Below are 24,798 nucleotides of genomic sequence, written 5' to 3'. Positions count from 1 at the left end.
AAAGAAAAAGTGTCTTGTTTGTGTGGAGTTTGATCTCCTGATGTTAGAAGTCATAAATCAAGTGCTGTTCAGGAGCTGACTCCCAGATTCCAGATGTTGGAGCTTCTGATCAGCACTAACCCTCTGTCAAAATGCCATAACCGAAGAACGTCAAAACCTTTGGGTGTTTTATCTTGAAGTCCTGCTGCTTTTACTCCCAACAGAGCGGTCGCTTAAAAATGACCTCTTAACCAGAGCACCTTGTGCGGAGAATGGACTCCGACTGGCTGTTCCCACACATGGACATTTTGCCATAACATTTACGGGTTACGGTGTTTGTGGGTTTTGAGGGCTTTTGACTGGACTTCACCGCTGACTTTTCCTTCTGTCAAGGAGAATGTGGTGAAGGGAAAATGATGTTGATAAGGAGATAACAAGATGCCTTCTGCTATGACAATTATTGTATGAATTACTCTGTACTGCTAAGATTCATTAAGTAGATTATTGTTGAAATATGGCTTCTCACGGCTCTGTTGCATATTATGTTAATATGGTTTTTGTTTTTGCTGTCTTTGATTTGTTTTAGGTTTTTTTTTGTTTGATATGCTATAGCAACCGTGACACACAGAGATTACATTCAGAGCAGATTTATTATGATAGCGATAATCATAAATGTAATTATTTGTAGGGAAAGTGCGTGTGTGTGTGTGTGTGTGTGTCTCGTGTCAACTTCAGCAATTAAACAAGGCTCTGTCTTTTGTCTCCGACAACTTCTCAGGAAAATCTACCTCTGCCTCCAGTTTGAGTCATTTAACCCAGTGAGCACTCGCGTTACAGTGTAGTGGGTACACACACACACGCACACACACACACAGAAAGCATGAGGACAAACACCAGGGTCCCAAATGTACAAGAATATACCAGAATACCAGTTTCTGGGGGTCAGATATAAACACAGCGTCCCATTTATACACATGAGATTGTACAGAGGATAAACACTGTGGTGCATTGACACCATTTTATTGGCCTGATATTGAGATATTATTAAAAAGCCTCCGAGGAAAATCTTTTCACCCTGGTTGGTGAAGTGAAAGGTTCGTTTTGGACACAGCGATGGCTTCCTCTCTGCTTTCTCTCTGTGTTGCAGCTTTGTGACACTTTGCTGTTTATTTAAGCACCGACAACAGGTAACCTCACGCTCAACAGTTAAATACTACTAGTGCTAAAACCAGTACTGCTTCTAGTACCGCTTTTCGTTCAGCAAAGTCGTTATGGTTTCAGTCTGTTATTGTAATGTGTGTTTATTCCTCCTTTTTCTATAAACAATTACATTTTTACGATGAATGGGATGTTTCCCGGTAACCCTGTTTAGCAGTAAAGTGGAGGCGGGAAATGCAACTGTTTTCTTTTGTTTAGTTTTTTTGTTGTTGTTGTTTTTTTGAAGGGTGAAGAGCTGTTCTTCTACGCATATATTTACTCAATATGTGTTTGTGTGAATACTTTTATTTTGAATCTGAAATTAATAAAATATCACCTTTCTTAAATGTCAGCAGAGCTTTGTGAGATTTTTTTTGATTTATCAATCTTAAAGCTGTAGTGTGTGTAAATGTCTCAGTATAAGCACATTGTCAAATGAGTTTACACAGTTGCTGATTAAGTCTATCAGCTCCGCACGACTGTCTCGTGTTTCTCGGTGCAGCAGTGTTTTGTTTTCCGTGTCTGTGGTGACACAGGGTGATGGATGGCGGGAAGGCGGAAGCATAACGGCTACACTAGTAAAGTGAGATGGCAGCGACCCTGAGGCTCTCTGGAACATGAGTGAGCTTTCATTTCAAATGTCTAAACAGATATATACTATTATACTATTATCAAAATAAATGACTGTTTACATGTTAATAGAGCAAGAAGACCTGAGTTTGTGACCCAGCTGGAACAAGAGCCTTTCAACATGTGTGTGGGTTTTTCTCCAGTTTCCTCCCACAGTCCAAAAACATGCAGATTAGGGGATTAGGTCATTTGGACACTCTGCCTAACACCCTATGTCAGATGAGATTGCTACAGAACCCCCTGCGACCATCATGTGGAGGATTAAGTGGTAGAAAATGAATGAATGAATGAATGAATGAATGAATGAGTAAATTCAAACAGAGTTATATTTAAACTTAAAATGGGAGCTTTTGTTGAGAATAGTACTTAAAGGTGAAGTAAGTAGTTTATAGTGCCATCTAGAGGAGAGGCTGAAATTTACAACAAAGATCTGCTGCTCTGCTCACCCCCTCCCTTCCCTGAGCGTTACGGTGTCCTCAGCCGGTCAAATGTCGTCCTCGTAGTCTTTCTCAGTGTGAGCTGATGAGGTTCGTGAGGTGAGGTTAGAGGGCGAGCTATCGCGGCCGTAGCAGACTAAGCGGAGAGAGAGGAGGCGGGACTTCCGCTACAAGTAAAGAGACGCTTGATTTGTTCTCTCGCGTTTGTCCTTACAGGCTCCGGTAGAAACATGCCGTCTCGCTGCTAACAGTGGCAATGCAACCGCGGCCCGCGACCATGTTATTTTACATGACTTTTTGAAACACTACGAAAATGAAACAAAAACTATTATACAACGACTAGACAATGCAGGAGCACATAATATGTATAAAAAAAGTGGATTTTGGGTTATATAAACCCATAAATACTACACAGTGTCCCTTTAAATAAAATGCCTTTATTTGCTCCAGAATTTAACTGCATTTTATATACATATACATGTATGTATGTATGTATGTATACATATATATACATATATATATACATATATACGTATATATATCTATATATACATACATATATATATGTATGTATATATATATATATTATGAGAATCTGCGTTTTAAGATTGTGTTTATTTTACAAAATGATTTTGTTTGTTTGTTTTTAAGATTTGGAGCATATCAGTAATCGAGTTCTCGGCGTGCAACGTGACTCGCGTCTCACGTTGACGTTGGAGTTTCGCGAAGCACCGCCCAACAACGGTGTCCGCAGTGGAGAACCTATCACACCCGGGCAGATTTAAACTCACTAGGGAATGATTCGAGATGGCTCGCGGCTGAGCGGGGTGGGCGGAGTCAACCCCTGAAACGACTGAAGCCAGTCGTGTGGTGGGAAAAAAAGAGAGAAAGAAACATCGAACTCAAGGCGACTGGAAACTAGCAGCGGATGCTTTTTTTGTTGTTTTGATTAAAACCCTCACATTAAGAAGGAAAATGAGACTCCGGTCTCAGAGAACGCTTGCACCGTGTCCGGAGACGCCGAAGGGACGCACGGGTATCAAAGCGACGCCGAGACGAACGCGCCTGTCGGTGACCGAGAGTCCGCTTCAAACCAAGGTGATGAACGGTTATTGTTTTTATTTGACTGTACCTTTGTAATGTCCTCGTATGTGTCCATGGATGTAGTCACGTCTCCAGGAGCAGAACGAGTCGCCTGGCGTCGTGATCCTAGGTAAACCGATGGTGTTCGCCAATGCTCCCGTAACAAAACAACGGCAGCTAAGCTAACGTTAGCTCTCTGTTGTTGTGAATGTGGACGGTCAGTGGCCTCTAAACTTCACTGGTCGTGTTACACTCGCACTTACTTCACTTATCATCCGGCAGGATTTAGACATTTATATCGGTAAAATAATGTATACAATTGGGTGAATATGGTGTGTTATTCTGTGAAATACACAATAATACAAGGATACTGGGACTTTAAATACATGTGTGTCTGTTATCAAACACTGCTTTACCACTCAGGGCTGGTTCTTTGCTCTATATAAAAAGGAATAGCAAATTATAGGAATATAATTTGCAGCTCTCCTAAACAAAGCATTATCTCTGACCACATGTGGAAATTATAATAAAATGAGTATGATTGTCAAGCCAAAACTGATGGCGTATAAATAAGGCATTTGTGTGTGTAACTCGAGGAAATGGCCAAGTTTAGGGTCAAGATTGTGGTTAGGTAAAGGTTAGGGTTAGACATACGTTTGTTACATGTCTTTCATAATGGTGACAACAAGGTATGGCCTTTAATGGTAAATACTGTCGAACTTTTAACTTGAACTAGGAATGCCACTAGGAAATTGAACGAAGTTTGTTATTCAAAACACCCTGGTGAAACTGAACCAAGTTTTTCTTTTTGAAGGTTAACTCTCTTTTTTTATTGTTTAGGTTGAAGAGGCTTTGGCTAATGATTCCCACCTCTCAGATGATGAAGTTCCTACAGCGACGAGACGCCGGCTGCCACGTCGCCGGGCAAGGAAGAGAGCTGTTGCCGTTGACAACAGTGAAACGGGTGTGTTCAGCAACCTTCAGTTATTCAGTCCTGAACCTGAACTCTTGACACATTTCTGTTTTCTGTTTATATTTATTGTATTGATCATCCTCTTATTTAGATTTGGACTTCAAGAGCCCGATCGGTTCCATCTTGCGGCATCAGCGCATACTAGCTGAGATCAACTCTGCGTCTCCACCCACCTCAACGGCCAGAAACATCTACTCGCCCATCGTACGTTTCCTCACACCCAGCAAAGAGAGTGAGTGCAGCTACTTATTGAAGGAGTTTAAATCATTTGAAATTCATGCATTTAAGATTTTAAATGGTAAAAGTTGTTGTCATCACCACTTTGGATAAATCCTGACTAGTGGTGTAAACTGACTCGTGCTCATTTCCCGCTGTTAGTGGGAAAGGTAAGAGCAGGAATTTATTTTATTGGACTAACATCAAGGTGTGTGGGTAATGGCTGAATCTTATAATGGAATTGCTGTATCATAGTGCTGGATTTCCATGCTAACCCAGAGATTAAAACTTATGTTTCTTACAGTTTGTGCTGATTATGGTTTGTTTGCGTGTCTTTGTGCAGATAGGAAGGGCGCGCAGAGCGAAAACAGCATTTTGATGAGCCCAGAGCAAGGTGTATTTGGTTATGGCTCCATTGACCTGCTTGCTGATGAAGAAGAGGAAGACATGTTTGATCCGTGAGTCTGTGGCTGCTTTTAGTGCAGATAATCCCACGTAACAACAATAAATATGTGTAAACGTTTGGAAACATGATGTTAATATCAATGTTGCAGTTCATCTCAATGAAAGTAAATGCTTTATTCATCACTGAAGGAGCAGTTGACTCTATCAAAATTTATACTTCCATTCATTCGAGGATTATGTTTTTCCAGATTTACCTTCATCAAGAACATACCATCACAGTCTCAGCATGCCCAACCCAGACTCCGAGATATTCCACCTAAGACCCGGAGCTGTCCAGAATCCACGATGGTGGTCGACCTGGTAAGTGTGTGGCTCCTTGACCTACCAGAACTTTGAGTTGAAGGTTCATCCATTATTCTTCATTAGTACCTTTTTTCTGATCTTTGAAACACAACTCGGTTGTCTTTAAATGGTGATAATAAAATTTGTCTATTTCATGGTATCTCTTTTTACCACATGGATAATCATGACGGTGTGTGTCACACTTGGGTTGGTACACAGAAAGATGTATGGATAATTGACTGTAGGTAAATTAGCAGGACATCAGTTTTTGTTGTGGAACGAAAATTCCACAACTACAATAACAGAGCAACAGGGCCTTAGCTGAGGTAGTTGATGTATTTTTTAAGCATCGCAATAGCTGCACATTGTTTTTCTGATTTGGGGTCAAACGCAGCAGCTGCTTTTGTCCATCTGTGTTTAATCTGGCTCTTGTGCTTCATCGTGTTTTCATTTGCTCTCACGTCATTCATAAATTGTGGACAACATATTATAACCAGGCTTTGTTTTGCGAGATCATTTTAACTGGTTGTATCTATAAATTCAATCAGAGAAAAGTGTTTGTAGGGAATGTGTGCTTTTCATGACTCAAACTCAGCATTGTTTGTTTTGTGGTTTAAAATGTGACGTAAAAGCAGTGACGGTACACCAATAATGAGCGTGGTGGTGTGATTCGTGTCCTTCCAGGAAGAGACACTGATGTTTAGCTCTCTGAATGCGATCGAGGACGCAGAGTTCACCTTCCTCACAGCATTCCAGGACCATCAGTACAAGGTGACCACTCACTGTCCCTGCTACCAGTCACAAACCTGTCTAAGCACCAAATCGTTTCTAATAGTTAAACGTAAACACACTGACAAGAATATGAAGATGGTTTAAACCATTTACTGTATATAAAGATGAATATTGAAACAGTTAGGCAACATTTGTCTGGGGTACCCAGATTATAGTTCATTAAACCAGATTATAAATCAAATTAATCTTTAAATTTGTAGTAAAATGCTATATATCCTGACAAATGATCAATGTAACACTTTAAAACATTCAAATATGATTATATTGACCATAAAACATACAGTTAATGAGATACATTTCAGATAATTAAATGATACTGAATTGATATATATATATATACTTTTTTACACAGAAGGTGTAGATAATTAAGAAGGAACTGAAGCGTAAAATGAAGAACATGTTTGTTTTGCTCTAAACAGGTGAACATGATCCTGCGACCACACGTGAAAGAATTTCTGCAGTCCATGGCAAAAGTCTATGAGGTACGGTATGTGTTAAATAAGTGAGTTAATCTGAGGTCAAATGAAATTGCCTTGTCATTTATTGTTGTGTGGAATTGGTCCCAGCTGCTGTTTGTGTTCCGTTCCAGCTGTTTGTTTACACATGTGCGAAGAAGGAATACGCTGAGAAGATACTAGACATCCTGGACCCGCAGAGAAAACTGTTTCGGTATGTGTCTCTGGACGTTTCCTTCCACTTGTCTTTCATAAACTCTGAGCTTGGGTTTATCAGACTCAGCCAGTGAGTGTCGTCCTGCTGTTGACCCGTCTGCGGCCAGTTTGGACGACGCTGAAGAGCGCCAGATGGCCGCACCATTAGTCACTCCGTGTCACTGTGTAATGGATTTATTTGACTGCCACTCGGAGTAAATGAAAATGAGTGCACATGTGTTCTTGTCTCAGTGAGGAGGACAGTATAAATTACCCCCAAGCTTGTTTGTGTTTGTAAACACAGCTGCCTCTCTATCGGGTAAACCTCTCTAATCCTCGGTAGGATCTCTCTCACTCTGCCCCAGAACAGACTTCTTGGTGGCATTGATCCAACAACATGCTGCATCATATAAATCCTGCAGATTTGTCAGTTGCATGTTTGTGTTTACCTCCCGCTCCACCAAATCCCAAAGGGTTTCTTTGCGATCTGGTGACTGTAGAGTCCTCACAAGGTCACGGCCAGTTCGAGACAACGTGCTGTGCATTAAAGTGACCGTTCAGGGTTTTTTGAGTTTAAGTGTGGTTATATAAAGTATGATCACTGCCTTGACCGGTAATCATCCTTAGAAACTGAAGCTCCCCCTCGCTGAAAATATTTATTAAAAATGGAACATCTAACATATTTTCTTAATCTCTGATGACATGTCATGAATCGGTACATTTTAAACATACAGCTAATTATAGTAGCTAAATAGTTTTTCCTCATTATTCCCAAAATTAGTGCTCACTGTGTCAATGCCTCATACAATTCAACACACTTAAAAAAAACTGAAGTTTGCTACAAGGAAATGTTTAGTAAACTCGTAAACATTTTTGTTTTTCCTACAGGCATCGCCTGTATCAGGACGACTGTGCCTGTGTCCTTGGCCACTATATCAAAGACCTAAGCGTCCTGGGGAGGGATCTTTCCAAGACGGTGGTTCTGGACAACGCACCACACACATACCCGTACCATGTAAGCATTATCAAGTCTCTGTCATTTCTCTAAATTTCAATGGATGCAGCTGTTTATTTTAAATTACCCTGGTATATTTAAAAATCCCATATCTCGTTACTTTCTTAAACACTATTTGGACCGGTTTAGTTTTACATGGGGGGAGTGGAGTAATGTCATTTTACCACAGGACATGTGTAATATGAATGGCCAATTTGTTCGGGATAAGACACCTCTGCAAGACTACCACAATTGGGAGGGGTAACTCGCTCGTAGTGCCCCGATCCATGCTTGAAAATCCACAGAAAACTACTTGTAAACAGGAGATGACGGAGTGTTTATGCAACTATTTATTGCTGGTCTATTTACACTACCGTTCAAAAGTTTGGGGTCACCTATACAATTTTTGTGTTTTCCTTTAAAAGTCACACTTGGGTATCGGTACAGTTTTGTTATATTAATATAAAACTACTCAGACTAGCAAAGGCAATATTGCATTGTAAAAATAATTAAAAGCACAGATATAATCAAACCACAAACTTTATTTAAACAATAGTGCACTATCAGATCAAACGAAATGACAAACATAAAACCACACAAATTAAAAATAAATAAAGTTTAGTGCTATCCAATAAAAATAAACAACATTTTAACCCACTCACAGAAAAAACAACTACAAATACACCATGCTGCTCCAAGTGAAAGAGACAGGTGATGACGCTGTGTGTGTGTGTGTGTGTGTGTGTGTGTGTGTGTGTGTGTGTGTGTGTGTGTGTGTGTGTGTGTGTGTGTGTGTGTGTGTGTGTGTGTGTGTGTGTGTGTGTGTGTGTGTGTGTGTGTGTGTGTGTGTGTGTGTGTGTGTGTGTGTGTGTGTGTGTGTGTGTGTGTGTGTGTGTGTGTGTGTGTGTGTGTGTGTGTGTGTGTGTGTGTGTGTGTGTGTGTGTGTGTGTGTGTGTGTGTGTGTGTGTGTGTGTGTGTGTGTGTGTGTGTGTGTGTGTGTGTGTGTGTGTGTGTGTGTGTGTGTGGACGTGTGTGTGTGTGGACGTGTGTGTGTGTGTGTGTGTGGACGTGTGTGTGTGTGGACGTGTGTGTGTGGACGTGTAGATCTGAAAGAGAAGAAGGTGACAGGAAGGGATGCAGCTGTAAGAAACACTTTACGTGTAGAATGAAATCTGTGTGAAAGATAAACAGACCGTTAACGACTCAAATGCAAATATCCACGGCGGCTTGGAGCACATAGCTACGTGTCGTCTGCTTCATCTCAGCTGCTTTTGTTTTTAACATACAGTCCATACACCTTAGAGATTTCATAGCCAAAGTCCAGCAACTACTTTTTTTTTAATCAAATATTGTTCATAGGGTTAGGGTCTTGAATATAATACAGAACAGAGAGTGGAGAGTTGTTTTTGTCTTAAAACATTTACTCACAGTATATTTTGACTTGTCATACATGTTTTTAGTAAAATAAAATGATGTCACACCCTTTGTCTCAAGAAAGGGTCCACTCGGTAACCTCTGGACTTTCTGCATGGAGTTTGCATGTTCTCCCTGTGTGTGAGCATGGGTTTTCTCCGACAGTCCAAAAACATGCTATATGGGAATATGAACACTCTAAAGGAACACTCTAAATTGACCATAGGTGTGAGAGTGGATGGTTGTTTGTGGCCCTGTGATGGACTGTTGACCTGTCCAGGATGTACCCCACCTTTCGCCCTATATCAGCTGTGGCATTCTGTGGTGCCAGAATCCTGATCCTGGAAAAAGTATAAAAAAAAGTATGATTGTGAACTGCTGAACATCCTGGTTTATATTTAGCAGTAGAATCCACTTGTGCGCTTCTTGGTGGTTTCAGCCGCAGCGCTGCTGTAATGAAGCCGTCTTACTTTACTCGCGCTGTGTGCCGCTGCCGTCTCGCCTTCTCTGTGTGTGTAACGCTGAAATGCCCTCGCAGACACAAAAACAAACAGCTAATTTGTGAAATACAGAGCGAGTCACACGGAGCTAATCGACCGGTCGTGTGAACTCCTTTGACAGACAGTTTTGAATGTAACAAACATTTGCTTATATTTAAAAGTTACAAACTACAGCTCAAAGACAAATAGCCTCACCAATATACCCAGTCCAGATTTGTGTATTTATCGTATATAAATGACGGTGGATCTCTACAAGTGGAGTAAGATCTACCAGGTTGTGGATACACAAAGGTGTTTTCATGGTCCTGCTTGTAAACAGCAGTGGTATAAACTCACAGTCTAATGAAAACAGCATTTACAGAGGGTTTTCTGGTGTTTTCGCAGCTGATGAATGCGATTCTCATCAAGAGCTGGTCTGGTGAGGCCGACGACAGAGAGCTGCTCAAACTCATCCCTTACATGGAGAAACTGTCTGCAGCGGTACGTCTGTTACACACACACACACACACACACACACACACACACACACTTGTTTTCCTTAAAGATTAAAAGACAACTGATCATTATTTGTATTGTTGTGGTGTATAAAAATGATTCCCAGGCTGTAAGGATAGTAATCTATAAAACAAGTTTCCCCCTCTCATCATAGGTTATTTGTGGTATTAAAGATTTTTTTTTTTCCTTTTTCTTTTCTGTCATCATGTGGAAGTGTTTTACTCGCACTCCCACAGACAAAGTGCGGCTGTGAATAAAACAGCTGGTTATCTGCAGCAGCATCTGCTCGCTGTCTTTTCCTCCCTCTCGGTTTCATCGTTTTGAGCAAATATCTGCGGCCGTGTTTTTTCAGGAGGATTTTCGGGAGGTGCTGAAGAAGAGGAAGGATCACTTCCACAGGCTGCTGTTGGAGGACTGACGGCACTTTTACTGCTCTGTGTAACTTTCACAGCTCCGTTTCCTGCTTTGGCTTTTTTTTTATAAAAAAAAAAAAAACAGGCAGTCTATCTGGCATTCTCTCACCTTGTGGTGTTGTGTTGTGTTGGACGTGCTCAGTGCTCATCCTCCTCTGTTCTCCCTGATGACTTAAGAGGACGCCGCGTCGGTATTTCAAACATGCTGCCGGTCGTTGATCACACCAACCTCTTTTCTCCCAAGACTCATTCCTCAGGGCAGTAAAGTGCAGCCCTCCTCCCTCCCCTTCTCCCCCTTGGGTAATGTTTATTCACACACAAAGCTTGAAATTGTGTTGTTAATAGAAATATTTGTTATATTTATTGATTTTGTTGCTGATCAGTGGCTGTCATCTGTGTATATATTTCTAGATAATGATTTTAACTCAATAAAATCATTCTACTGATAATAAGAGAATGAAACTCCTGTTTTTTTAATTATTGTTATTAATATTATTCATAACACAGACTTGATTAAAGAGACAAAAGGGTCCGTAGTGTGCGCACACACACACCCATTAAAAATAGCAATGTTTAACATGAATAACTGCCATAAATTAAAAAAAAATATTTTTTTTAGTTTCTGTAATGGTTAATACACCAATATGTAGCAGCTCTTTAGCTGAAATTATATTTTGAATTCTAAAATACAATTATTATTGTCGTCTATGACTTTTCAAATGTACCGTTTTTCAAATAATGGTAAAGCACATCATTATTTCTTGATTAAGATGTCAAGTTATGATGATTTACTTTTAGTTTTAGTGGTTTAATCAGGGTTCCTACGCAGCACGGAAAAGTATGTAATTTAATTTGAGTAATTTCCAGGTCTGGATTAGTATGGAAAAAGGAAAAAAGTATTGAAAAATGTTTGTGTTGTTTCCAGACTATTATTATTATTATTATTATTATTATTATTATTATTATTATAATAACATTATTAAGTTACTAACGCAAACATAGCCTACCTGTAGATGATATGAAACTAATCAAGCTGGCTGTAGAACGGTGTTGGGTTACCATGGTTACAGTTACTGACTGAGATTCTCATTTATTATTTTCCATAATATGTCGTCAAGCCAGTGTCATGGGTCTATGCAAGTTGAGTGAAGGATTTTAAAAGCATTTATTAACATAGTAAGCATCTAACGATTGGTATTCAGATGTTTAATATTGATGAAATATTATATATATATATTATATATGAAAAGTCCTCCGAGAAGTTTGGGAATTTGAGTCTGGAAAAGTATGGAATTTTGAAATGGAAAATGTATAGTAACTCTGTTGAATGTTGATTAATTTCTGACTTCTCGGAGAAGAAGCCCAGTGAGTAGGCTCACATTTGGGTATAAAAAGGTGAATTCAGTTGATTTGCCAAAGAAATAACAATATAATATGTTTAGTTTTAAGCAAGTTTTTCAAAATCATTCTAAAATATCTGTATTCTATGTGGTTTAATACATTAGTTAAGAACTATATACATTACATAATCATTTAAATTAACCATAATTCACCAGTACACAAACGGGAGCGCCTGTGTCTCCACCGAGTTGAGGCATAAAATGAGACCCGTTTTTTTTTAGGCTGTCGTGCTGCACGTAATACGATAGATGAGAGGTCGGTAAACGCTTCACATTAATTCTCTGCATATTAATTTTTCTGTCGGGATGCTTTAAATGGATAGTGTATAGAAGGAGGGCCACAGTATGTTCTGAACATGGATGCCTTCACTTTGACAGTGCACTTACTCTGTGACCATCATATGACGTTGTCTGTTGACTCCAGATTCATCATTTTCATTACTTTGGTGAGTCATCTCACACACACACACACACACACACACACAAAGCTGCACTCAAATCGGCACATACTCATTGTCTTTCTTCTTAAAAATCGTCACATTTGCTTTTATTATATTAGCATTGCATTCTTTTCAAGGTATTTTTTATGCCAAGAACCACCTCTACTCTCTCTTGAAGTGACAAGCCGAGCAAAGTCAGCTACAGACTTTTCACAGGAGGCAGATTTAAGATAATCATCATCATCCTCTTCCTCACATATACCTCACACACTGGTACAGTGAAATTAGATTAAGATGGAGCGAGAGATAAGGTGACTCTTTTTTTTGTTTCCCAGCTCCACTCTGTATTCCCGATTTTCCTCCAGGTACGACCAGAGGAAGCTCAGTTTGAGAACCCTGGTTGTAGTTGTGTATCGAGTACGTGAGTGAGCAGAGCAGCAGTTTGTAAGTGAAATCTGCAACAGTTCAGACTGAGGAGGAGGAGGATGTTGAAGTGAACAGCTGTTAATATCGTCACTGAGGTAACAGTGATACAGCAGAAATTCATTAGTATTCCACTGATCCAGGTCTGCTGCTGTGATTCACCAGTTTTAGTCAAAGTTCTGTGATTCTGACAGAACTGAACCACTGGTTAATTTTCAAAAAAAAAAGTCTTCATGCTGTTTAAACAAAACTCGTGGCTTCCTGTGCAACAGGAAAGCAAACAAACGGACGAGCAAATGGAAAAGGTTTGTTTTAAAAAAAACGGTGGCGTTTCAGTGAGAGGAAGAACCTGTGTTAACACAGGAATATAATGATGATAATAATAATAACCACCTCACTCTACATGTCACTTTAATATACGTCTCATTTCACCTTTGCTGCTGTTTCAGCTTCATCTGGGAAAAAATTCCCTCAGAGTTAAATTTATTAAGAAACAATTAATGTGGGTTTTTTTTCAGAAATGTAAACACAATCTGTGTAATCTGTAATCTCTCTCTGGCACAAATTCAGCACTACTTTCAACTAATTATCACCAAACTTGTTTTTATTTCCAAAACACTTGATAGAGAAATAGTATAGGGAAATAGGTCGTATAAATATAAAGTTAAAAAAAACGATACTTAAGGGACCCAAATGACATCAGCCACAGAGGCTACTGGGAGCTAACAGCAGTTAGCATTTGTAAAAGTGATCACTTGCCGGCTCTAGCAGGCACATTGCTGTCATATATAACATGTATCCACTGGACAGATAAATCCTCTGAGGCTGGAAGTTTGTGTAGGACTCTGTGCTGCACTGTGGAGACAAGAATAGAACTTTTCACGGACTTCCGGTTTCGGGATGCCGTTGCCCTCGCCAGCACTCTTGCGTGTTTTACGACAAAGCGAAGCTCTGAAAGACAACAATTCCAGGAATTTAGCGCATTGTGACGTCCCAATGAGTGCAGAAGTCAACATGTGTGTTTTATCTCCTGTACTTAGACTGAGGAGGACCACAAAAACATGAGTGAATCATCTTTTTTCACACTTTCCCAAATATAAGGATTTAAATGATAAAAAAAAAACTGATTTAGCATAATATGGGGCCTTTAAAACCTGTTCTGAACATTTTTGTTTTGTTTAGTGGCTCTGTGTCTCTCTCACTGTTTCTTTGTGCTTCCACACTTGCACTTGTCGATATGACCAGCAGAGGCCGCCAGAGGCTTGGGGTGAAGTCTGCCATCTCTGATTGCCTTGTTAGTTAGTTTGTTTTACCGTGCAGCGCTTATTGGTTTTAAACTGCTTTTAAACCCAGCTTGGTAATTGTCTATCTATCTCAAGAAAGTTCATTTTGGGATAGTCAACAAAACACATCAGGTAAAACAGGAATATTAGACAAACATTACAGAAAACACGGTGTTAATCACAGTGTTATAGACGCACGAGGACAGGAAAATAAACCATGTTAAGGATTTTTTTTTAAAGAAGCCTTTTGTTAAGGTAATAAATTGAATAGTGAGGCGATTATTAGAGCCTGAGTGTGAATATCAGAGGAGGAGAGGCAGTTTAGTCTGAGTGTAAATGTTTACTGTTGTGTTTACATAACGTCATGTTGCTGATGATGGGACTGTTAATGTTGAATGTGGAGGTAAACTCAGACTCTGAGGGAGGGAGAGAGAGAGCCTCCTCCTCCTCCTCCTCTCTCTCTCTCTGCTGCTGCTGCTGCTCTGGTTTTATTTGCTCCATATGGTGTTTGACATGGTACCCAAGAAGAAAAAAAAAAGAAAAGAAAAAAAACCCTCGTGTGGGCGGAGGAAAAGCCTCGTATTTTGTCCGTCGTGAAATTTGATTCAGAAGTTCAGGATCCTGGAAGACAAAAAGCAAACGGAGGGGGAGGGAAAAGAAAAAAGCACAGAGACTCACGGAGGAGAGAGAGTTTTTAATTCTAAACTCAGCACAGACTCTGCAGCAGCCTGCGACTCACGTAAGTCCATTTGTTCCTCTGTATGTTGCCTGTGTGTCCTCGTATACATGTAATGACTTCACAGTGTGTGTAGTAATCTGACCTCAAACCTCTACAATGACTGGTGAGCCATTTACGCACGCGTTCATGCTGGCTTTGATTTAATTTATCCACTCAGGAACGCTCCCTCCATTGCTTTGTGCTAAAATCACATATTATATATATTTTTTTTGCTTTAACAAAGGGAATTTAAAAAAAAGAAGTAGACGGTTTCCAGGGAAAGTCGCTCAGCAGCAGGGACTAAAGGTATTTTTCTCCCCTGCGCGCGTTCCCACATCCTCGCCACAGGCACCGACATTTACTGCGCGGAGTCCAGGACTCTGGAGTCCAAACTGCGCTGTGAACACGGTGAAGTCCGCATTGTTTGGACAGCATTGTTTGGACAGACTTTCTTAATTGTCCCCGCCAATTATTTTATTTTTTTTTCTTAGTTTTTTTTTTTGCGTGCGCCACAGCTGGATGTGCGCCAAAAGAGGTTGGATAGGAGGGGAGGAGAGGAGAAGAGAGGAGAGGAGGGGGAAACGCAGAAGAGAACGCACATGTCATTAAGAAAAGAGCCAGACAGTTCAAATAACGGCGACGTCACACTCTGGTCAAAGGGTCACATGGCAGAAGAGCAGCTTTTTCTTACCTTCTTATCAGACTTTACTGGAAGAACAGAAACTACTGTAAAGAAGAAAGAAACGGAAAACCAGCCCCTTTGATTGAAACCAAGTCATGCATTCATTAGTTTAGAGCTGCAACTAACGATTATTTTGGTAATCGATGAATCGTTCGATTATTTTCTCGATGAATCGTTTAGTTCATAAAATGTCAGAAAATGTAAAAAAGTGTTTGTCAAACCTGGAAATGATGATGTTCTCGAAATGTCTTGTTTTGTCCACAAACCAAAATGATTCCATTTTAATGATTTCTTTGTTATGTGGAGCAAAGAAACCAAGAAAATATTCACATTTAAGAAGCTGAAACAATCAGAAATCTTGTTTTAATCATGAAAAAAGCTTCAAACCGATTATTGATTATCAAAATAGTTGACAATTAATTTAGTAATCGATTAATAATCGATTCATCGATTCATCGTTTCAGCTCTACATTAGTTAACGACTAATCTCAGAATTCTGACTTTTTAATGTCAGAATTCTGACTTTAATATCAGAATTCATGCTGTTTATTTGATTTTTTTTTCCTTTCTTTCAATTTTTTTTTTTACATGTGGCCCTAATACAAACTGTCCAGTCTGGTCATGTGAAAAAAGAAAAGTCAAACTATGTGAAATTAAGTTTTAAATTAATTAAGTAAATGACCTTAAAGATCATATCCCAAAATTCCATCATGACATTTCACATAGTAAATTGTTTGTAATGATATGGAACAGTTCAACAGACCCTTATCAACTCCTCTTCTTCTTCTGATTTTATTTGGTAATAATGAGTAACAAAGATAATTAGATGAAATGTAGTGGAATAAAAAGTAACAAAGTAAAATACAGATATGTGAATTTTGTACTGAAGTACAGGAAGTATTTGTACAACACTGTATAGTGTAATATGCAAATACATTGCAATATAACATATAGTCACCACTGACAGGTCACCAGTCCATCACAGACAGGGTCATATATATATATATATATGCAAACAACCATTCACTCCCACACTAGAGTGTCCACTTTACCTAATCTCCAAATCTGCATCATTTTGGACTTTGGGAAAAAACAAGAGAACCTGGAAAACCCCCACAGAAACACGGAGACAACATGCAAACTCCATGTTGTGATATCATGTTCATCCCCATCATTCGGCCTCAGATAAGTGAGCAGGGTCACCACATGATTAAATGAATTACAGAAGAGAGAAAAGGGAAAACATATTTAACTGGAACTGTTTTTTTTTTTTCCTTCCTTTTACTTTTTTCAAATCATGACCACAGTGAGGTCACAAAGGCCTCAAAGACTGGGATGAGTCAACACAACATTCTGGAACAGAAAAACATGAAATCTGATGCGATGCAAAAACCGTAAATAATATCAAAAAGAAAAGCTTTGCTGGAGAAACGTGCGACACTAAGGTCATGTTGATCGGTCTGGACTTATTTTAAGATGAAAAAAGAAAACAATAAGTGAAACAGATGAGTGTGATTTTGTAAAAACACTGTAGTGGACTGACTGAAGGCTGTCAGGGGTCATCGTCAGTCACTAAGGTCAGGAACCAGTGTGCTCTTCAGCCTGAAATCACATGTTTATACATCATTTACATCATCCATTCACTTGAATTAGATTATTATGTATATTTAAACTTCAAAGTTCAGTTGAATTATCTTTATATAGAACCTCACTGTGTACGTTTCTCTTCTTTGTTGTATCATTGAACATTAAAATGCAGCTTAGAAATGATTATTTTCAGCACTGATTTTATTTTTGTTTCCTTGGCCTGTTTTGTCCTTTGAAACGCAAACGTGGCAGCAAGAGGCTGAACACGTTTTCAGGGAAAACAACTTTATTTTGAAATAACTTGGCCTCTGCAGCTTCTATGACTCGCTGGTAGGAAGTCAGGATGTGAAGCATACGTTTATTTCAGAGCAGTTTTGTGTCCTTTTTTTTGTTTCTGCGGCTCTGTCTATTTTCATGTTGATGATATTTGCCAGTTGTTTGAATAATTAACTATAAAATAAAAGTTTATTTGCATTTGTAAGTGATTTAACTCACTTTACTGACTGTATTTCTAAACCTCCTGCTTGTCTCAGGCTGAGTGACTATGAGCACCTCAGGGCTTCAGGTCACCAACCGGCAGAACGTGAAAGAGCTCGACAGCATGAAGGAGTCCATCAGTGATATCATCAACCAACTCCAGGACATAGACCCGGCCAGACTCTCCTTCTCCCCCTTCCTGGACCTGGACACTCAGATCTCTCTGGCGCCGGTGTCAGACAGCCCCGAGTCCTCCATGGAGGAGCTGCACTCGTCCTCCCACTCTGTCACCGGCTCCCAGCGCTCCCTTGAAGCACCACCAACGGCACGCCAGCCAAAGAGTGAGTTATTGTCACTGCGGCATGTTACCGTCTATCTGATGCTGCGGGATTTGAGTAGAGGCCAAAGCAAATTAGCGGTGTCTGAATGTCAGGAGACGGGATTGCGATGGTCTGGTGAGAACGAGGTGGAGCAGGAGCTCAGGGTTCAATGGAACTGAACAATTAATGTATGTCAAAATATAGTTTTAGATTCATTATCGTCTTGATCTTTGCACATCGTATTCTACAGACTGTAGCGGACGTCTTTGTTTCTCACAGATATGCACAAATATCACACAGTAATCATTTTTTAAATGAAATTTTTCAAATGAAAACAAGAATGAGGACATAAAAATGACCATTCCCTGTGATATCGCGAATCATATCGCAATCACAATTCCTGTCAGAACAATCGCAATTAGATATTTCTTCGAAAAAAGCATCCACAACATCAAATCAAAGTTTTCTGCATTGTTGGTGAGGAGGAAGCAAAGTCAGATGAAGAAGAAAAACAAGGTTTTGTCTTCATGAACCCGTTAAATGTTAATATTATGAGCATCACAGCGACATAAGACACTGGCCTCTTAAGACAGGGAGGGATTGTGGGTTCAAGTTCCATCTGGCATGAGGTGACCGAGCCAATGACTTTAAAGGCAGAGTTGGGCCAGACCAAGTTTGTGGTGCAGCTCATGGCCAAGAGGAAAGAGCATTGGATTTGTGACTGGTAATTAGGGTTGCCAGTTCAAATCCAGGGACGGGTCAAGGCATCCAGTCATGCCATTGCTCCGTGGGTGTAGAGAAGGTCCACTGCTCCTGTGCTCCTAGTTCATGTGAGTTCATGAAGAATTCCACTGAATCTTTCATATGATGGTTTTGGTGCCGCAGGTTTTTTTGTAAAATATCCAACTTTTAATCTGATCATCACAAGAAACGCTGTGTTTAAGGAAGAGAATCAATCACTATGTGTGACATGAAGTTTGTTTGCAGGCAACACAGTTACATGTTTGCCTTTGTTATGTTACGTGGGAAAAAACTTGTGCCCTTGTTGACGAATGTTCCACTGCTGCATCTGTGTGTGTGATATGATATTCCATATGTTGTGGGGACCTGCATCTGTTCACATTATGGGGACTTGTCTTCCTTATGAGGACAAAAATCAAGTACTCATAATGTGAGCTATGACATTTTAAGATGAAGACATGTTTTAAAGTTAGGATGAGGTCAGTAGAAATTATGGTTAAGGTTTTTCCAGAAAATGAATTTAAGTCAATGCATTGTCCTCTAAGTATGGAAACCTGGATGCATGACACAAAAAATAACAGTGACCGTTGGTTTCAAGTCAAAAAAGATACCAGACAAACACATTTTGAGAAGAAGAGTGAGAAGTTGAACAGGTTCACTGGTCTGTTGAAGGAGGAGAGCTCCTTCAACAGACCAGTGTAGTATTTATCTTCGTTTTAGCTTCTGTTTCAAACGGAGAAATCTGTGAGATGTTTAGTGGCTGTTGATACGACAGTTTGCAGCAGTAATGAAACCAGGTCAGTCAACAGCTGCAGACAGCGACTCTTTGGTGTGTGTATATATATATATATCATCATATGGACTACCGATCAAAAGTTTGGGGTCACCTATACATTTTTTTTGTGTTTTCCATAAAAAGCCACACTTTTATTCATCAAAAGAGTTGCAAAATGAATAGAAAATATAGTCAAGAAATTGATAAGATTAGAAATAATGATTTTTATTCAAAATAATAGTTTTGCCCTTTCGTCAAAGAACCAGCAAAACTGTTTTCAGCTGTGCTAACATCATTGCACAAGGGTTTTCAAGGGTTTTCTAATCATCCAATAGTCTTCTAAACGCCATTAGCAACATAATGTACCATTAGAACACTGGAAATGGGCCTTTGTTTTGCCAGACGTTTGCAGCTAGAATAGTCATTTACCACATTAACAATGTATAGAGTGTATTTCTGATTCATTTAATGTTATATTCATTGAAAAAGTGCTTTTCCTCTAAGAATAAGGACATTTCTAAGTGACCCCAAACTTTTAATACATATATATTCAGTACTGTATGTATATAAAAATACATTTGGTGCTATAGTGTGTATGAAAAGCAGCACTGATCAGTTGTGGTGACACATGCTCAACTGCACAGAGGAGGAACAAGGCCAGGTTGAGTGAGATCAAGTCGTCACTTGTACGGCTCTTTAAAAATCAAATCTTGTCACACTTGTTTTTCCAAAGCCTCATGCAAACCGTTTATGAGAAACCACCATTCTGCTTTGCATGGTGGACATAAAGAAGCAGCTGAAACCTGCAGGTGAATGTTTTCAGATGTCTGTACTAACACGAGCTCTGCTTTGTACAGAGTCTGCTCGCTGCCACCAGCAGCCCAGCGACGGCCTCCCACCAGAGCCACAAGTGGATCAGACAGAGGAGGGGGACCTGGATCCAAGTTTTTCCAGTCCAATCATCACAGCGCACGACTTGGACGCTGTCACGGAAAACTGCGTCAGCACTCCAAACCCAGCCTCTCCGGGAGACCTTCCCAACGGCACAGACACACCGAAATGGAGCCCAGAATCCACCAACCTGGACTGCACCGTGGACGAGGGTCGCCCGCTGATAGGCCCGCCTCCAGAGAGCGTGGAGCTGACAGTGTGGAGCGCAGACGGGCGGCAAGAGACACGTGACGCCACGGAGGAGGTTTCGGACCGATGCTGCTGCCGCTGCTGTCAGTGTAAATGCTGTCAGAGCGGCCGAGTTCCCGCCTTCTTCTCGGTCCTGGCCTCTCTTCTTTGTGCAGCTGGGATCCTCTATGCACTCTATTTCTATGTCCCCATTAAACCTCCAGAATGCCCTGACATAGCCAGCCGCATCATCTTCACCCTCTGCTGCTGCGTGGTGGCAGCCGTGCCCATCCTGCTCGGTACGTTTCAAACACCTGCAGCCCCCGACGTTTCAAAGGCGGTCGCGCAAATGAGAGATAAAGATTAAGAGAGGATTTGGTTTTGTCTGGCCGCCTTGTCTCGGAATGCTTCAGTGTCTCCTGTCCTCTTTAATTTCATGCGCTTTCAACCTCAGAGCAGCAGACGTCTCCTCAGGCCTCTGGAGAGAAGCATAATTTCCTTCTCCTGCACGTAGCTCTAAATGGAAACTACAGTAAGACATTGGCCATGTGTCGTGTCTCCCAGGCTGTGACCTAATTGTTTCAGAATATTTTAATCATTTCCCAATCTGGGCAACCAGAACCAGAGGGCAGGTGGCTAAAGCAACCGAAACGAAAGTCTATCCAGACCATTTTCCTCTCGTCTTTGTCGAGCTGATGACAGAGAGGGGGATTTGCATGCGGGCTTCTCTGCTGGCAGTTGCTCTGTATTCAAATGAAGAAAATAGGAACGCAAAGTAGACTGAGATCAAGTGCAGATGGAAGTGGAAAGCTGAGAGTTATATGTGCAGAAGTGACACAGATTCCATACGTTAACTTGACCTGTCACTCTTTTGTCCCTCACAGCGATGCTTGTGGGCACAGTGTACCAGTTCTGCGCTGGTTCCTTCAATCTGCAGGAGCCGTTTTCGAGAAGACGGACACTTCAGCGGCTGTTTGTCACGTCGTCCTTGGAGCAGCTTCTCCTCTACGTCCTCAACCTCGTCGTCATGGCAGCTTTGCTGCCTCAAGACGAGATGAAGCTGGTGCCAATAGCGGTTGCCATGTTTATCTTTGGAAGGTGAGGCTTGAACGTGGACCCCCGAGGAGAACTCGGGCTCAGAAAAGTCAGACGATGAGAAAAGTTCACTTGTTTCCTGCTCCAAAGTTCAGTAGTTGGTGAGATATTTAATTCTGGCAGAGCAACGCTGTCGTCTGGTGCAGCCAGGCCGCTCTCATGGCTAAAAACAAACACTGCCACTGTCATTAACGAGAGCCTTTGGCAGAATATTTTAGATGCAGATCAAGTAAATATGAACTCAGCTCCTCCAGACTCACTCACTCTCTCTGTTTTCCCAGTCACTTTCAGTGCTTTACTTATATTCAACCAGTCTGTGTGAATTTACGGCCAAAGACAAATGATATCAAAGAGAGTAAGAGAGTCTCCAACTCTGACGTTTCCAACGGAGCAGTTCAGCTTCACGTTTTCAGTCAATCTGAGAAAAGTGACGACGACTATGTGGTTGATTATTTTATGGGTTTTGTATAAATTAAAGAGAATATATGAAAAAAAATGTTAGTGATTGAGCTTCAGAGACTGATAAAGACAGAGCCAGGTTAGTCATGTTTTAACTGTTTATAATGTTTATAAGCTGAAATTAGCCAAATAAGATTATGTGACATTTAACATTGTCTAAATTGCACTGCACTTTTAATTGCTAAGTTTTTTAATGGATTACAGTTGTGTCCTTAAGAAGCTCACATTTAATATACACATATATATGTATATGTATACACATATATAGGTGCAGTACATATTAAGAAGAAGCTGTGTGGCATTAGTAGTTTAACTAAAGTTAAATGTGGTAAATTGGTTGTTTGAAGTTATGCTGAGCCTATAATCCAGTCTGACCTAACCTAGGCTAATTTGAAGGGAAGCGTTTCCATGGTAACCTCGGTCAGGCCTTAGCAGCAGGATTTGTTGAAGGTAAACTTCATTGCCTGTCCTGACTGATCAGAGATGTGAGGCAGTGAGGTTTGAACTTGATGGGCTCTGTTTTCTCTCATCATCCACAGACTGGTTTACTGGGTCAACCTGAACGTGTGCAGCTTGTGGCGAGGCTTCGGCTCCGGCCTGACCGTCTTCCCGCTCCTCGCCATGGTGGCTCTCAATCTGTTCCTCATGTACAACCTGAATCTCAAAGAGCCACTTTTCGTGTCTCAGGACGTCCTCTATAATCAGGTCACCCCCTCTTCCTGGTCAGGGGAGACATCACAGAGGCCGACTGGCACACCAGACGTCCTCCCCACAGACATCCTGGACTCTCAGTGAGGAGGCGAACTGCGCCTTCTTCTGTCAGAGGAGGAGATCTTTCCAAAAATAGGCCATTCCTGTGGTCTGCAGTTCAGCACAGCTACACACGCTGCCACTATAACCTCCAAAATCTGTGACGGCTCAACTTGTTCTTTTGCTCCTCCTACAGAACTGTTTTTATTTTTTAATGTGGATTCATGCTTATTATCTGTAATGTAAGAGCTCTTTGCCCGCGAGGGGTGGACCAACCCTTTGAACAACGCTGTAGTCCTTTTAAGCTATTCCAGTGCCTATATTTAATGTTTTGAACTCTTAAAGTACTTAAAGCCTCTGCGATATATATATAAATATATATATATATATATATATGTATATGGTTGAATTTGGGTTGACCTTAAAAAAGCCACAAGCAATGCAGCTTCCATTCTGAGACTTTATTATTAGTTTAACTGTCCAGAAAGATTGTATATGATGAAGGAAGAATTAAAGCCATTTGTTAAAAAAAAGAAAAAGAAAAGTCTTTTTTATCTTTCCCGGGTTTTTTTTTTTTTTTACCAGTTGCTGCCTGGACTGAGCAGCTATTCCTGGAGAAGCTGCAGTGAGTGTTTTCAGTGCTGGGACTATCATTATGTGATGACATGCTCTCCATGTTCTCTGCTTGTTCTCCATCTCCACCCTGCTGGCCTCCTCACTGCTCCTGCTGCTGCTGCTCCTCCTCACAGCTGCTGCTGCTTCTTCTCACTGCTGCTGCTCCTCACTGCTGCTGCTGCTCCTCCTCACAGCTGCTGCTGCTCCTTCTCACTGCTGCTGCTGCTCCTTCTCACTGATGCTCCTCCTCACAGCTGCTGCTGCTCCTTCTCACTGATGCTCCTCCTCACTGCTGCTGCTGCTCCTCCTCACTGCTGCTGCTGCTCCTCCTCACTGCTGCTGCTGCTCCTCCTCACTGCTGCTGGTCCTCACTGTTGTTGCTGATCTACATTGCTGCTCCTGCTGCTGCTCCTCCTCACTGTTGCTCCTGCTGCTGAGGTTGTTGACAGAAAGATTAATGAGATTTCCAAAACCACAGTAATTAAAGGCAAGTCATTTGTCTAAAGGTAATTATCAAGTAAAAATAGACATTTTTCAGCCTCAAATTACGTTCTTTCTTCCAGTCTAATGAAAGAAAGGGTCGGCTCCAGCAAACACACACACACACACACTAAACAGTGACTATAACAGTGAAATCCTCCGTTTTCCGCTTGTCTACCAGGTGTTCACACATAACACAGGTGTTAGTTTTGGCTGCAAAAACCACAAAAGAGGTGAGAGGTAGAGATTTTTCACATAAGAAGATTCATATCTGGCCGTTTTGTCTGACATGAGGAGTGTACTGCTGAAACTGATCATTAGGACGATTAAATTAACGTGTGTTTGCTGTGACAACACTTGTCTGAATGCAGCTCAACAAGTCGAGCAGCCTTCGCTTTTATTATCTAGGTCAAACTCTTTAACGTCTTATCATCAAAGTGAAGGCACAAAATCACTGCATGGAAAGTTTTGTTGAGGAATAAATGGAATATTGTCAGAACTGAACCTCAACAATCTTAATCTTTGGACTTCAGAGTATCTCTGCACTACATATCTGTACTCCATATGTACACTGATGGACTGAGACACTTTAAAGGGACAGTTCGTGTTGTTTGAAGCATGTATTGACACATTATCAGCATTACAGTCTGTGATGGTCGCAAATTTAATTTATAAACTCTCCTTTGCGTCCAAGTCTGTAAAGAAAATCACCAATTTTACATCATAGCACACATGAGTTGCTCATCTACCAGTCATCAAATGTGTTATCTTGTGACTTTAGCTGATTCACCAAAATTGTAGCATGCAAGGCGAGGTGCAACACTTAAAAAAAATAACCTGAACAATCCCTTATTAGTTATGTTTTTATTTTGAACTGGGAATCCTAGGATCCTGGTCATACTTTTGCTCATAATA

General features: G+C 40.7%; 2 protein-coding genes across 2 annotated transcripts; both read left to right on the top strand.

Annotated features, from left to right (window-relative positions):
* Nucleotides 1–3,139: 3,139 nt before the first annotated feature.
* On the top strand, nucleotides 3,140–10,824 carry ctdspl3 (CTD (carboxy-terminal domain, RNA polymerase II, polypeptide A) small phosphatase like 3). The gene is made up of 11 exons (XM_083887562.1): nucleotides 3,140–3,341; nucleotides 4,167–4,290; nucleotides 4,391–4,531; nucleotides 4,859–4,973; nucleotides 5,169–5,280; nucleotides 5,947–6,033; nucleotides 6,474–6,536; nucleotides 6,644–6,723; nucleotides 7,593–7,719; nucleotides 9,996–10,091; nucleotides 10,459–10,824. Exons 1-11 carry the CDS (start codon nucleotides 3,219–3,221, stop codon nucleotides 10,522–10,524), a joined length of 1,134 nt encoding a protein of 377 aa, XP_083743688.1. The 5' UTR covers nucleotides 3,140–3,218; the 3' UTR covers nucleotides 10,525–10,824.
* A 3,859-nt stretch (nucleotides 10,825–14,683) lies between these two features.
* Nucleotides 14,684–22,833, top strand: LOC310926005 (uncharacterized protein; the record flags this gene model as incomplete). Its single annotated transcript, XM_083888093.1, has 5 exons — nucleotides 14,684–14,804; nucleotides 17,586–17,870; nucleotides 20,223–20,783; nucleotides 21,369–21,582; nucleotides 22,578–22,833. The coding sequence occupies exons 2-5, from the start codon at nucleotides 17,597–17,599 to the stop codon at nucleotides 22,831–22,833; spliced, it is 1,305 nt and encodes a 434-aa protein (XP_083744219.1). The 5' UTR covers nucleotides 14,684–14,804; nucleotides 17,586–17,596.
* Between the last annotated feature and the right edge of the window lie 1,965 nt (nucleotides 22,834–24,798).

The sequence above is a fragment of the Microchirus variegatus genome, assembly GCF_963457635.1.
Source record: "Microchirus variegatus genome assembly, chromosome: 4".
In the NCBI taxonomy this organism is placed as follows: Eukaryota; Metazoa; Chordata; class Actinopteri; order Pleuronectiformes; family Soleidae; genus Microchirus; species Microchirus variegatus.
Note: the sequence above shows the minus strand (reverse complement) of the source record. Positions and strands in the feature narration are given on the sequence as shown.